The sequence below is a fragment of the Lemur catta genome, chromosome 1 (assembly GCF_020740605.2).
Source record: "Lemur catta isolate mLemCat1 chromosome 1, mLemCat1.pri, whole genome shotgun sequence".
NCBI classification, from domain to species: Eukaryota; Metazoa; Chordata; class Mammalia; order Primates; family Lemuridae; genus Lemur; species Lemur catta.
Window position 1 is genome coordinate 33,684,555 of NC_059128.1, and position 14,584 is coordinate 33,699,138.

A 14,584-nucleotide genomic window follows, 5' to 3' on the forward strand; every position below is an offset into this window, starting at 1 on the left:
AAATTAATGTGGTATTCTTAAAGCTTTTTAAATGATCCTTTTAACATCAAATGGATATGACTTGAATCAGAATCTATTTATATTCACTTAAGGTTTTGCATATAAGGTCAAATTGCTTAAAATAAATACTATCATAATGAAAGTATTTTATGACTTCTAAGCCATATGATTCCTGCTTATTTCTATTTCTACAATACAACAATTTGGATCATCTTAGAATTCACTGTAATAGGATTTGGCCATGTAACAGATATAATTAGATTGAGACCAATTAATTTCTAGATTCCTTCTTCTAACTGAAATCCTACTTATTTAATTCAACAGATATTCTCAATAGAAAAGATTGAGGAGAAAGAAACCATCCAAAAGTGAATGCAAGTATACATCTTATCATAAAAACAATCAATTATAATACATTCTAACCAAAAAAATATATATCAAACCACAGTGAAAAAAAAGTAAAAATCTAGAAACCTTCCAAAATATTGTCAATAACTGGTAAGCGCTGTAGTTTTTGCTTGTTCATGAGAGATTACTAAAAACGATGCAAGTGTATTGGTTTGGAGCCATCCTTGCAGTAAATTAAGACAGAATTCTTGAAAACACTGTAATATGCGGCAACCTTAGGTTTTTTAAAATTGTTCACTTTTAAATATAATATTTGCTGGTAGCTGTCCAAGTCCATTAGCACCACGTATAGTGAATGAAAAAGAGTATTTTCAGAGAGGATGACTTTTTTTTTTTAAAGAAAAAGAGTTTGAAATTAAAAAATTAGCCAGGTGTGGTGGCACATGCCTGTAGTTCTGGAAGCTACTCAGGAAGCTGAGGCAGGAGGATCACTTGAGCCCAGGAGTTTGAGGTTACAGTGAGCTATCATCACGCCACTGCACTCCAGCCTGGCAACAAAGCAAGACACTGTCTCTAAAAAAAAAAAAAAACAGTTCGAATGACAGTGTACAATTAAAAGAAATTGATTTCTTGGGTTATGTGTTTTGAAAGACACACTTTTCATCTTGCTAAATTGAAGGATTATCTCCCCCCCCAACATTATAAGCATAAAGGTAGGAACATCTGGAGGAAATACTTTTGCACTTCAGCCAAGAATCTTGCTAATCATGTCCATTATTAGGTTCAATTCCAAAGTCAGATTAGTTTCTTCTGCCAGGTCTCAATATGCATTTATGGAAAGAAACAAAGATGATTTTATAGGATAAATTGGCACATACTTTCTATATGTAATCCATAAATAATGCAAGAATTCACCTAGATCATTTAAAATCATCTAATGTACATTTTTCCTCCATGATAAAGCTCTTTAACAAACACCTTACATCTCATACTTCATTTACTTTCATTACATCATCTGTTTCAAGTATTAACAACATCACTCAGTTTAGACAAATGAGAGGCTATTCTATTTGAACCCTAACCTGTGAGATAGGGAAGGGTGTTGTATTACAGCCATTTCACACAAAAGATTGAAATAGAATTACTTTTTCAAAAAATATGGCAATTATTGATGAGATCAGATGCTCCCCTTTAAATTACTGAATAAAAATGCAAATGAGCCCTTTTCTTTTTTCTTCTTGAGACAAAGTCTCTCTCTGCTCTCTGCCAGGCTAGAGTGCAGTGGCATCATCACAGCTTACTGCAACCTCAAACTCCTGGGCTCTAGCTATCCTCCTGCCTCAGGCTCCCAAATAGCTGGGACTATAGGCACACACCACCATGCCCGGTGCCCTTTTCATTTTTTGTAAAGTATTAGCTGGATTGACAATAGTGATGAAAAAGTTAATTTTCAATATCTATGTAAAATGCTGTTAACTGGTCTCTCTCAACACATGGCGATAAAATAATACTGACATTTAAAATACACTGTGCTTTAGCAATCAATAACTTTTCACTTTCTATTCAACCATGTACATGGCTCATTTTGGCCAAGAATAAATCATATTTTCACTAGATTATTATGGTTTCTTAAGACCTTTACTGCCAGGCTGGCTTTGAATCCACTCTCCCCTCTTTGAGAAGTTGAAAAACACATTTCTTAGAGAAGCAATTCTGCAAGATGCATCCTATGTTATCTGTGATAATTTGTTACTTGGGAAATTTCCCTTCTCCTTGATGAATAGTAATCCTCTCATTTTTGTTTTTGTTATTTTATTTTTTGTTATTAATTTTTCAGCAGATAAATCCATGCAGAAATGGATATATACAGGTCTGTTATGGCAGATGGAAGATGGAGAGGGAAACACTCCCTGTTTCTACACTTTTGCACTCAGTAACTATTTGCCTATTTTAAGAAACTTGTGAATGGCTCTAGTAAGGGACTTGAGCAAAACTAGAAAACCACTCATGTTTAATTTCAATATGCATAGTCTAAACACTCTCTGCTGAAATTGGGAAAATGCAATATATTTTTTGAGTTAAGATTACTGCTTAGGAGTTTAACTATAAATCACACATTCACAAGAGTAGCTCACCTTATTCACCATTTTAAAACAACATAAAAATGCACTGTAAAAACATTTTGAAAACTGAATGTAATGTTAACCTATACACAGGTTGTGAATTATCAAAAGGAAACCAGACTTTGTGACATCCTAGGACATTAAAGAGCTTACGGTGTACCGTAAGTGCTCAATAAATACATCTTCCTTCCCCAAAGCACTTCAATCCGCACATGCCATTTTAGCAACTCCCTATATGTCACTTTGCATTGCAATCTGTGCTGATTTCCTCCAATCCAGAAGTGACTGCATTTCAGTGGTAGAGTTTTATAAACTTGACTTATTCTTTCTGGGCTGGAATTGTACCTTTAAATTCCACAGGTTAGCCAGGCATGGTGGTGCCTACCTGTAGTTCCAGCTACTCAGGAGACTGAAGCAAGAGGATCTCCTGAGCCCAGGAGTTTGAAGTTACAGTGAGCTTTGAGTATGCCACTGTACTCTAGCGTGTGCAACAGAGCAAGACCCTGTCTCAAAAAAAAAAAAAAAAAAAAAATCCACAGATGATAAATCTCTCATTTGTTACTGAGTAAGAAATGCCACAAAAGTGTAAAATAATTCATCATTAGCCTTTTTTTCTCTCATGATCTAAGTCACTGTAGAAGATTGTTTATTTTATTATCATCAGAGGCCATTTCATTAACCAGCTGTTCTATAGACAACTGGATTGCATTCTTGACGAGAGAAGAGGCTGTTTCTATTAAGAGTGTTTCATATTGCTCTGAAGTTCTACCCTCAAAACCACTATCATTAGCAAAAACCCCTACTTGCTCATTTTCAATTGAAATTAAGAATTGCTTAGGGACATTTTTAGATTTCTTAACATCAAATTCACTGATTTCAGTGTCTGTAATAATAATAGCAATTGGCTCCATTTTTTTGCTTTCTTCTGATTTGGGTTTCTCTGCATTGATCCCATTTTCTTTAAAATCTGATTCTTGGCTCAGTTCAGTATCTTTTGGCTTATTTTCTTCAGCTACAATCTCTCTACTTTCATAGTCCTTCCAATTTGGTCCACTTTCTAGGATATTGTTACTGGCTTCTTCCAGAATTTGTTGATCTGGGATTGCAGGTGAAAAAGGAACATCTGAAACCACTGGTTGCTGATGATCTGTTTCTGAAGTTTCAAGTGGGCTTGCTTGCTGGGGTTGAACATCTTGTTTTTCCTCGATCATTTCAATTTCTTTTTCAATGATTAGAGTTCCTGTTTGAATAGTAGAATGCCCATTATCTAATCCAAGTTCTACTGAAATCACTTTCTCTCCAGAAATTAGGCTGTTGCTCACATTTGATTCATAGACTTCATCGCCATCTTTCTGTGAGATGCCTTCACTTGGATCCTTTGTTACCTGATCATTAAATTGGGTCTGAGTTTGTACATCCAAACATTTAGGCTTTCCCTGGGCTTTGATGCTGCAGTCTGAATCTTCTATAATTTTGGAATGATTACTCCTTTTTGCCCCTCTTGAGAATTTTATGCAGGGAATCTTAAGTCTGGATTTTGTCTTTTGCTGAGAAAGATCAGCATCCTCAGCATTTATTTCAGGTTGCACTTCAGCCTCAAATGGCTTTTGCCGCTTTAAAGAATCTGACCTTTTCCTGCGTGTTACAAGACGTTTGATTGAGGCCCAGGCCCCCCCTGGGGGTTGTGGCTGATCAGAAGCTCCTGCTTCTGGGGAACACTTCCTTGTCACATCAGCAGCTTCAGAGCTAGCTTTGGGCTTCAGCACTTTGGCTGCCTTCTTTCTTCTCTTGAAGCAAAGCATGGAAGCTTTTTCCTCCTGTCTTTCATCATGAGGAATACCTTCTGTTGATCTTTTCTCATCCTTGTTTTCTACTTGAATTTCAGAAACTGTGGTCTCCATTTTCATGCTACACACTTATATCCTCTAGAAAACTATATTCTCTCTTCCTTAGCAGACTTTATGACGAAAAGGTGGGTAAAAATATCACACTAAGTAAAATTTCTTCCAGGTGTCTTCATTCCTTTTGTCTTACTCCACACAGTTGTTTTAGATGGTTTCTTAGGACACAAATGCCTGGTTTCTCTATTGCTTGTAATTTCTGTCCTTAATTTCTTCATGAAAGCCCTTTACTGGATACATTTTTGCTTTTTTTAAAGGTCAACCTGATAAAAGAAAAGAGAGTAGTATTTTATTTTACCATGAGCCTGTTATTTTCTAATGGAGACTATTTCTGTTGAATGTATAAGATTCTATCAGGTATGTTTTCCATATAACAACTTAGTGAAATTACTGGAGAATAAAAATTGGGGTTTACTTTTGCCTTATCAAAAATATTTCAGTGTGAATCCATTTTGTTTTATTTTCTTTGTTAAAACTTCATTTTGGATTATTCTGCAAGTCTGATATTATTGATATTTTAGTTGTGCTGTCTTTATGAATTGCTTATGACTCCGAATTGCAAGTTAAGCAAACAAATAACAACAAAAAAGGTCAAGATGTTAAGCAAGCTAATGTAATTTTTATCACATGCGATAAAGAAAGTTGAAGCTGAAAAGGACTTGAGAGATTATTCAAGTCCAGCCAGATGACCAAATTGAGCTCCAGAGGGGGTAGTTGACTGGCTGAAAGCCATACAAGTAGATAAGGTCATAGCCAGAGTTGGAACTACAGACTTTGCCTCTTTCATTTTCCTTCCATTATACCATAAGGTTTCTGTTCTAAAAATGTATGTTCCATCAAGGAGGTGCTACTTTTCATACATATTCTTAGGAAAATTTAACATTACTGTCATTCTCCACTCTTAAACTAGTTGTATAATTTTGACATTTTTATTTAAGTTCTGTATGTGCTGTATCATAGTTTCCCACCACAATATGCATAGTTGGAGGTCAGTAAGAATTAATAATAGCTGACATTTATCGAGCAACTCTTGTGTATTGGGCAGTGCTAAGCACTTTTACATATATTTCTAATCCTCAGCACAATATTACAAAGATGGTGGTATCACCATCTACAGATGAAGCAATTTGGCAGAGATTATAAAGCTGGTAGGTAACAGAACTCAGATTAAACACAAGACTGCCTGTTTCTAAAACTGCATATGCTCTGAAACTGGGCTTTAAGAGTTATCAGAAAATAAATTGTTTGGAGATGCTAATCTGCAATATATCCATTAGTCAGAAATTTAAAAAATTGTTTAATGGTCATTTAATGCAGCCCATCAACTCATAATTGAACCAAGACTAGATTGAATTCTTGTTATTTTAAAATCAAGCTTTTGAAATTCTTTATATTTTGTTTTCTTTGTTCTGGAACTAATTTAGAAGCCATATATAAATTGACAAGCTATGCAATTGGCAAACTGATTGTTATATAATATAAAGGTGTATTGAAAAATTAATCCTCAGAACAGAATGACAGCCCCAAAGAATGAAAATGTGAGGTGATTATCTAACAATCATATGAATTTTAGTGGGCGGATGACCTAAAATAAGCAAAGGGACTCATTCCTCATACTGTTTTTATGTAAATCCTTCACTGAAATTTCATTTGGGTAGCCCATAATTCTATGAACTGTAGAAGGAACTGGAACCCTGAAAATCAGTTTATGATTTAGGTAAATATTCCCTTAGGTTGGATGTTTCATACTTTATGCCTCTAACAGAAAGATAAAGTCATTCTAGAAAAACGATGGAATTAAAATATGAACATTTTACAGTGTCTCTCCTCATGTAATGCTTCAATAAGCACTAGAACCTCAGCTGATTATAAGTCTGTTTAAATCTTCTCACCTCTTGTGAGTTCTCAGCACCTGAGCATTTTTATTAAGCAGAGGATGTATTACTACATAATAGAAATGTTGAAATTAGATCATATTTAGGAGTATATCCTTTGAAACTAACCTGGACTGCTCAAAGACAATTGCTTGAGAAGCTCACTTGAATGTATATCACACTGCAGAAATAAAACAAATACCCAAATAGAAACTTAACTGAAATGAGGGGAAAGAATGCTGTCTATAGACATTAAAACTTGGCAGAGTGTTAGACGGCAAGCGATTTGCCCTTAACCTGCAAGGATACCTTTACCGCCTCAGGAAATCTTAAAGTCCCTTTTGTCATTTCCTGGTAGAACTGCAAGTCTAATGAATGACACAGAAAACAAGATCTTCCTTTTTTCTCTTGAGCAGCAAAGAGCAACCACTACCTGAAGAAAGCATTGGATCCTACACTCAGCACCAGCTATGGACCACGAAGCTTCCTCCTGGAGGAAGGAATCTCTCATTCTGGCCGGATGCCCCTCATGGCAGGAGATAGAGCGCAGGGTAAAGTACTCAAAAAGGAAAATAACGGGGGCGTGGAACAGATAACCCAGCTTTGAGCTATCTGCAAAATTATAATGTCCAGGAACCCAAAATCACATTTCCCAAAAAGGGAAGGAAAAAAGCCACGGACGACCTGTGTTTCTAGGACAAGCTGTAACCCGAAAGGGATAGGTGGGCAGACCTGATGAAAGTCGCCCTGGCGGGAGATTCCTGCAGACAAACGACCTCCGGGGTTTTTACTCCCATTCATCTCAGGATGCCCGGACTCCCCCGTGTCAAGTGGGCACATCCTGCCCACTCTGCTGCCCAGGCGGTCAGCGGGTCAGACACCGCTCCGGACCCTCCTCCCCCACAGCCTCCTCGCCCGCCTTCACTTACCAAGGGCGCCGGGGTCCCTGTTCCCGAGGTTGGGGCGCGCTTGCAGGGCTGGAAGCCCAGGCATCCGGGGAGCCACGGTTGCACCCGGAGCAAGCCTCTCTCTGCAAGGGACCGCAACCAGGCTGCGCCCCCTCCTCAGCAGCGCCGGGACGGACAGCCGGCGGCGCCAATGCGAGCGGAGCAGGCGGGCAGGGGGCGGGGCGACCAGGAGAGGCGGGGGGCGGGGCGGGGAGCAGGAGACCCACCTGCGAGCAACTTGCCCTGCCGCGTGGGAGCAGAACTCCGGTGCTCCCAGTCTGGGGCGCGAATCCCCACTGGGGAATCACATCAGGGCAAAGGCAGGGGGACCCCTGAGAGAGCGAGCCGGAATATGGGGAGGGGACGAGGGTAATGAACTCCGCATTTTCTAAGACGCAAAATCGCGAAGTCCCGTTTTAAATTATAGGCATTGCAGTTACAAATCTCTCTTCCCCTCAGAATTGTTAAAGACACGGAAGATATCAAATTTTAAAAGCAGGCTTCAAAACTACATAGAGTGGTGAGGTCACGTTTGTTTGGAGAGAAAATTACGTATGTGAATGGAAATAGAAAGAAACCAAACTTTCCCAGGAAGGAGTTTGTATGTAAGGTTATCTGATTCGTTGCAAAACAGCCTCTCAGACCCTTGTCTCCCAGTAGGAGGCAGGTGGAGATTATGCATGCAGAACTCTGTGGTTTGCAGAAGCAACGGCATCCATGCGGACAAGGTGAGAAGGGCACAGGAACCCAGCTCCATCCATCTTTTATACCTTACATATTTCCAAAAATAAGTTGAGTTAGCTTATAAATTACCCATGTTTCCCTTTAGGACATTCCTAGATACCCACTTGACCTTGTCCCTCTCAAGCTGGGGCGGGAAACAGAAGACATTGCTCACAATTCCAGTCTCAGGGCAAAGGGCACAGGCACAATCTACCCTGCCTGATTGACTAGGTTGTATATTTTCTGAGCCTTTATTTAAACAAGTTGCTGGCCATATTGAAGAGCACCACAAGTATTTATTTGTACACATATAGCATTAATGTAGCCCAAATGTGTTGCTAGTAGTTTAGTGTGACTTATTTGGGCTTAATGTTACCCATGAGGGCATTCCTGGGAGCTCCAGCTGTGAGGTCCAGTAAGATTCATCACAATCCCAGCCCCCTCCTCTGGCCCCTCTCACCACAGCATCCAAGTGAAAAACCTGGTAAGGTGGAGTGAAGAACTCCTGAAAGGCAGCTGCACTCATTTCCTTTCTTTAATAGGATCATGGTCTTGGGAGAGTAAATTTCAGATATCCATCTGCAGATGTTCCAGGAACATATTTTACCTTTGTAAGATTCTCTAGTTTCCACTGAGACGTATTAAGGAAAGAACTCTTGGGACACAAAAGCAAAGCGGAATCTAAGTTGTCAAGATCTTAAATTTACAGATAAAAGAGACAAGAGTTGTAAAACAGGAAAATCTCTAAGCATCTAGTGTAGTTGTAATTAAGAATTCAATTTAGCTTTGTTCATTCCACAAACACAAGTCTGTGAAAATGTCCTTTACATCCCCATATGGGTCACAAGCCCTGCTTGTTGCCATTTTTGAACTTTAAACAAGCCAAAGCCACTTACTGCGATCCAAGGTTTCTCAAACCGAGCAGACCCGAGATTCTGCAATAATTTCAGGAAAAAATAAGATAAGTGTATCTAAGTGAGGACAGGGTAGTGAGGACAGTCTTATTAGAAATTAGTGGAAAAGGAAGCAAGCTACAGGTTAAAACAATAAGGGCCACTTTAATGACTTGTAGATTTTATTCTACTTGCTTTTCTTTTAAAAAAATTTTTTTTGTTTTTAGTGAAAGTGAACTGAAAGACAGTGTAAGAGGTGAATTTATTGTGTATTTGAAAGGCAAATTAAGATAGATTTCTTTAAGGTATATTACAAATAACTCATTCTTGACCTCCATCACACACTCAGTCACTCACACACAGTGTAGTACTATAAATAAAATACTGCACTGTGGTTTTTCTTTAAGATATGACTAGAACCCAATGCCATTATCTGTAGTTTTTTTTAAATGTATCCAGTACTTCATGCATGAAAGAAAGCTGTCATCCTTGAACTCACTTAAATGACAGTTAAGGCTGTTTAAGCTATTACCCATATCATTGTCTACTACTTCATTAGTAGCTTTTCATTATATAATAGGAAACAGGCTATAAATATCTCTCCAATCTGATGAGAAATTATCCTACCTACAGCTTATCTTGTTAATATCACCAGATGCAGTGTGCCAGTAAAATAGCTTACATATTTATCTGAACAATACTGATCATACTATTTCTCCCGTCTTGATCCCTATCCACCCACAGCCCGGGCCTGTAGCTAAATGCAAAAATAGTTGATAACTCCTTGTCAATAATTCCTACATTTCAGAGGCCTTCTGGGAATAAGCCCTCCAAGCCCCTTCCCTGGTACACCATTAAATGAACTTGTGGCTCCTGGTCTTTTGTAGCTGGATCTGTTCCTGGGCACCATGAGGGTTGCACAGAGCCAACACAAACTCAGCAGTATTTGTCTTGCAATCTGTTTTACTCAGTAGCACAAAAATGCTGCTGTCTCTTGAATTAAGAGTGTATGTACACCTTTAATGCACAGCAACAGCATCTGAGGTGCAGATGAGAGAAGGCATAATCTGTTTATCAGTAATACTACTAATACAGGGAGGGCAGGCATTAGAGGCCCAGAGAAGGGTAAGAATGGGCATGGATGGCCAGTGATCTGGAGGGACTTACAGCCCCATAGTAAAGGCACTGGACCTTCTCTGGGGCACATAATAGGCACCCCAAGGACTAATGCTTCTGTAAGTCTTTAATACAGGTCTTCAGTTAGCCTGTAGTTGTTCTGTTCTTTATGCCTTCTTTCATTATGGAAAATAGCATCTGTAAGGTTGTACTGTGACACCTCTTCTTTATCAAAGATGGAAGAATCAATTCCACAAAACCCATGCCATCAAGATTGCTCAGCTGCCTCCCTAGCTCTTTTTCTTCACTCTGTCTTCCACCTTTATCACCCCTCCCTTCTAGAGGGATGTGAATGGGGACAGTTTTCCACCTCTTACAACCTTGCAGAAGCTGCCTTCTAGGAAGAGTGCTGAGAGGCAGAACAATGGTAAGAACAGAAGCTTCGGAATGATCTTACAACTTCATCTTAAAGCTAGAAGTCACCTTTTGAGCAATTCCATTGCTAGGAATTTGTCCTATAGATACTTCCACACGAGTTGCAAAGATAGGTATGAGAATTGTGTATCCTCTGCTAATTGCTATTCACTGCTACATTATTTGTATTTAATAGCAAAAACTATGAAACAATTGTGTCTATCGAGAGGACTCTTTACATACTGTACAGCCACAAGAAACAAGATGGACCTCAAACTACTGGTGAAGTAAGACTTCCAAGATATTTGCTAAGTGGGAAAAGTTGTACTGTTTGGACTTTTACCGAAGGCATGTTTTACTTTGACTAGGAAAATTCTTGCATCAGTGATGGTCCGTTCATTCGAAGCAACCACTGATAAAAAACAATTTGGATTAATTGTATCTGGGCTTTGTTTATAACCTTTAGCTTATACATCTCCATTTACCCTTCCCCCCACTTGTGTTCACTATTCCTACCAGTATTAAGGATTAAAATCCACAGGGCTTTTGGTGTGATATGAAGGCTAAATTCTTTAAGATAATCTTTAAGTCACCATGTCTGATAAGACTGCTTCCTTCCCTTGTCTACAAACTGAATTCCCAGCAAGTCCCATTCCAGATGAGATTTTGTGGGACATTTAAAAGATATATTAGAAACAATGAGCTCTGTGCAAACGGGGCCCAAATGATGCTTTGGAACAGGAATAATAACACTGAGTGCTTATTATGTGCCAGGCACTGTGCAAGGCATCATAGGTGACTTGTATGCTGAACTTCACAGCCAGCCTCAGTGCCCTTACTTCCATGGTGAGGTGTGGAGTAGAAAGTAAGTGAGGCTCTAAGTGGTAGAGAGAGCTGGGGTTCTGCATCACGACCCCTTTGGCATACGCCTCCCAAAGCGCTGCCATCATTTCTCTGGACTGTAAAACTGGCTGTAACACAACACTGATGAACCCAAGAGATTAGAAATAATTAAAACCAAGAGCATGGGAAAATACTGCTCTGTCCATATCGGCAGTGTTTGGTATGGACACCAGCAGTGATGTAACGTTCTCTGGAAGGATCCAGGGAAGACAGAGGGAAAAGGGAAGAAAAAAAATGGGAGAGGAAGAACAGAGATAGAAGGAGATAAAGACCAAAAAGAGATGGGAAAATATTTTAGGGCAAAAAAAAAAAAAAGCATTCTGTAGGGAGGAGTAGAGCCCTGGCATCTAGTAAAAGCTCAATAAATATTTGTTGAACCAACAGAGTAAAGGCTAACTTAAGGTTAGTGCTGTGTGACCATCCTTCTTGAGAGCTTTAAAAATAAATGGTCCTAAAGCTGTGATAGAAATGGGAATTACAAGGAAGTTCAAGACAAAAACCTGTATAAGTAATATTTTCTCAGGGTAAAAAAAAAAAAAAAAAAAAAAAAAAAACAATATACAAGGTGCAAGATAAAAAAGCAAGTCTGTCCATACCCTACTTCCACCACAACCCTCTCAAGAGGTTTCCTGAATTAGGTGTCCTACCCAAAATACATAAGCATGATGCACGTTTTCTCCCTGATCCCCTTCTTCTTTAGAGACAGGGTCTTGCTCTGTCACCCAGGCTGGAGTGCAATGACACGATCATAGCTCACTGTAACCTGAGACTCCTGGGCACAAGTGATCCTCCCGTCTCAGCCTCCCAAGTAGCTGGGATTACAGGTGCTCACCACCACATCTGGCTGATGTTTTTTTCTTTTAATTTTTTTTGTAGAGATGGGGTCTCACTGTATTGCCCAGGATGGTCACAAACTGTTTTCCCCTTTAAATACAACAGTATCATGAAGTACCTATTGCAACTTGCTTCTTTAGCCCCAGGGGTCTGCCAGACAAATGGGCTCACAAAGGATGGCAGAGACGCTGCGGCACAGTCTGCTAATTCATATTTCGACACCAAGATTGCAAAATTATTTCCTTTTATTCTGTGGAACTTCACTAAAGTAAATAGAAATGTGCATGATTTATGTTAATTTATACATGATGATGAGAATTAAGGCTGATGAAAGGCTTCTGGAGAAACTCCCACTATATATTTCAGAAGATCTTCAGGGAAGGAGCTGACTTCTCTTGACTAACTCCCAGTGGGCCTGAAGAGATACTGGCCAAACTTTCAAAGTAGCTTCTTGAAGATGGATTGATCTGGAAGAAAAAACAAACAAAAAATAAATGTTTTCTCTAAGCAGCGGAATGTTTCCTCTTCCCTTCCACACTGCACCACTACCCCCTCACGTTGCCAAAGCTGTAACATTTACATCCTTTCCTACCACCCACTCTTCTAGGATCTGTCCGTAAATGGACTTGAAAACAGCGTGCAGCATTTACATGATGGCTATGGGAATACTGTTCTGGAGCAGACACAGCAGTGAGCCGGACTGCATTTCCAACATCACATACACCCTCTCGAAGAACAGTGTCCCTCTAGCATCAAGCGCACAAAAGCTCTCTTCTCACCATCCTTTCCATTGCTTAAATCATTACCACAGTTTGCTTCCACCTGGACCTTTGCTTTCTCAATGCAAAAGGTTCTGTTTTGTATTATTTACCCTTTGATACCCTTGTCTTTTCTAGCTTTTTCTAATTTTTCTCAACCCCCTCCCCCAGGTTCCACACAGGATTTTTAATTCTAGGCCATTCGCATGGCTGTCAGCTCCCCTTCATTACTGTCCAAATCAGGATTCAGTTTCCCAACACCCACGTCTTCCTTCTTCTTTGGCTTCCTCATTTTGCTGGAGCACATTGCTAAATAACTTCCTAGGAACAGATGTGGGAGGAGCAAAGCTTTGCATGTCTGAAAATGTCTGGATGGATTTGGCTGGGTGTAAACACAGGGTAAGTCACCTTTCCCTGTGAACTTGGGGGACATTCTGCCATTGTCTAAAAGCCTCTTATTGCTGATAAGACGACAGATGTTCAGTCTAATTCTCATTTTTTCATAGGTGAGTTATTTTTTTCTTCTCTAGAGAAGGATGTTTAGGATTTTCCTGTTGATTTTGAAATTTCAGCTGGATATGTCTAGGGATGGCTCATTCATTGTGATGGGCACTCTGGCCCTTTCACCTAAGACCAAGAATTCCTGGACAGTCTTGTTTCCTTTTCTTTCTTAATTTCTGGGATATTTACTCAACTCCTGCCTTCTAACTGTCTATTCGGAGTATACAGACCTTCAGTGTTCCTGACCACTAGTGTGTCAGACTCTGAACGCTGAGCCTCTAGGATCTCCAGCAGCGGGAGCCTAGCCTCCTCTGCAGCACCTTTTGAATTTCCGTAGCTTTATTTAGTTTGCGCCTATAATTCATAAATGTGCTACTTACGGAAAAAAGTAAAACTCTTACCAGTAACAACTTACCTGTTTAGAACAGTCCATTCACCTGTTCAGTTTCAGGGTCCAAATCAATATCGTAAAAGCAAGGCCGGGTAGGGAGTCCAGGCATTGTGCTCATCTAGCATGTAAAACACATAAAAAATAATGTGACCTTTCTTCCACCTTCCCCTCAGATAGAAAGCCCAAGGCATGAAAATAGAACATCATTTTAGAGTTGTCAGTAAAGTAGGCACTCTTCTTGTTACATACTAAAATCATATCACATTACATGTTTAATATCAAGTCACTAATCCTGTTATGAACTCAAAGAAACCTCATGTTCTTCTGTAAACCAAATGCCAGCCTTCACCATCGTCTTCTATATTGACGGTTACCCACTTCCTCAGCCTGTATTTCACAAGACCAAAAGGAGGCGCAGGGCTTATCTACTTTTAAATGTTGTTTCTGTGAGTCTTGCTAGGTGCCCATGTGTTTTCGCTTCAGTAATGTGACAATAGAAATTAGCATCCTTTTTCTTGGGCAAAGACATTTTTGTGCATAATCTAGATGGTTTTCCAATCACTATTCTTACTGGCCTAATATGGCCTTCTAAAACTCCTATAATCCCAGCACTTTGAGAGCCCAAGGCAGGAGAATTGCTTGAGGCCAGGAGTTGGAAACCAGCCTGGGTGACATAGTGAGACTATCTCAGATCTATCTATTTATCTGTATAATCAATCAACCAATCAATAAAATTAGCCAGGTGTGGTGGTGCATGTCTACACTCCTAGCTTCTTGGGAAGCTGAGGCAGGGGATCGCTTGAGCCCAAGAGTTCAAGGCTGCAGTAAGCTGTGATCGTACCACTGTACTCCAGCCTG

General features: G+C 39.6%; 3 protein-coding genes across 8 annotated transcripts in view; 1 reads left to right on the forward strand and 2 right to left on the reverse strand.

Annotated features, from left to right (window-relative positions):
- Window positions 1-14,584, forward strand: part of ZBTB25 (zinc finger and BTB domain containing 25) — an 81,931-nt gene that overhangs the window by 32,130 nt on the left and 35,217 nt on the right. Inside the window, exons 4-6 of one of the 5 annotated variants that reach the window (XM_045565853.1) lie at window positions 6,663-6,797; window positions 7,854-7,921; window positions 10,536-11,799. In XM_045565853.1, coding sequence (XP_045421809.1) covers window positions 6,663-6,797; window positions 7,854-7,921; window positions 10,536-10,547 — 215 coding nt within the window. In that variant the 3' untranslated portion in view covers window positions 10,548-11,799. Of the gene's footprint in view, window positions 1-324; window positions 403-6,662; window positions 6,798-7,853; window positions 9,686-10,535; window positions 11,800-14,584 lie in introns of those variants that run through there. The other 4 variants (XM_045565846.1, XM_045565842.1, XM_045565835.1 and 1 more) reach the window with 4 other exon arrangements.
- AKAP5 (A-kinase anchoring protein 5) lies at window positions 3,101-7,260 on the reverse strand. Its single transcript, XM_045565860.1, has 2 exons — window positions 7,176-7,260; window positions 3,101-4,635 (listed from the first exon to the last, which is right to left on the reverse strand). The coding sequence occupies exon 2, from the start codon at window positions 4,376-4,378 to the stop codon at window positions 3,101-3,103; it is 1,278 nt and encodes a 425-aa protein (XP_045421816.1). The 5' UTR covers window positions 4,379-4,635; window positions 7,176-7,260.
- The window catches only part of MTHFD1 (methylenetetrahydrofolate dehydrogenase, cyclohydrolase and formyltetrahydrofolate synthetase 1), a 57,761-nt gene continuing 55,480 nt past the window's right edge, over window positions 12,304-14,584 (reverse strand). For both annotated transcript variants that reach the window (XM_045565818.1, XM_045565823.1), the window contains 2 exons: window positions 13,751-13,844; window positions 12,304-12,543 (listed from right to left, as the gene is read on the reverse strand). In XM_045565818.1, the coding sequence (XP_045421774.1) occupies window positions 13,755-13,844 (90 nt within the window). In that variant the 3' untranslated portion in view covers window positions 12,304-12,543; window positions 13,751-13,754. The remainder of the gene's footprint in view (window positions 12,544-13,750; window positions 13,845-14,584) is intronic.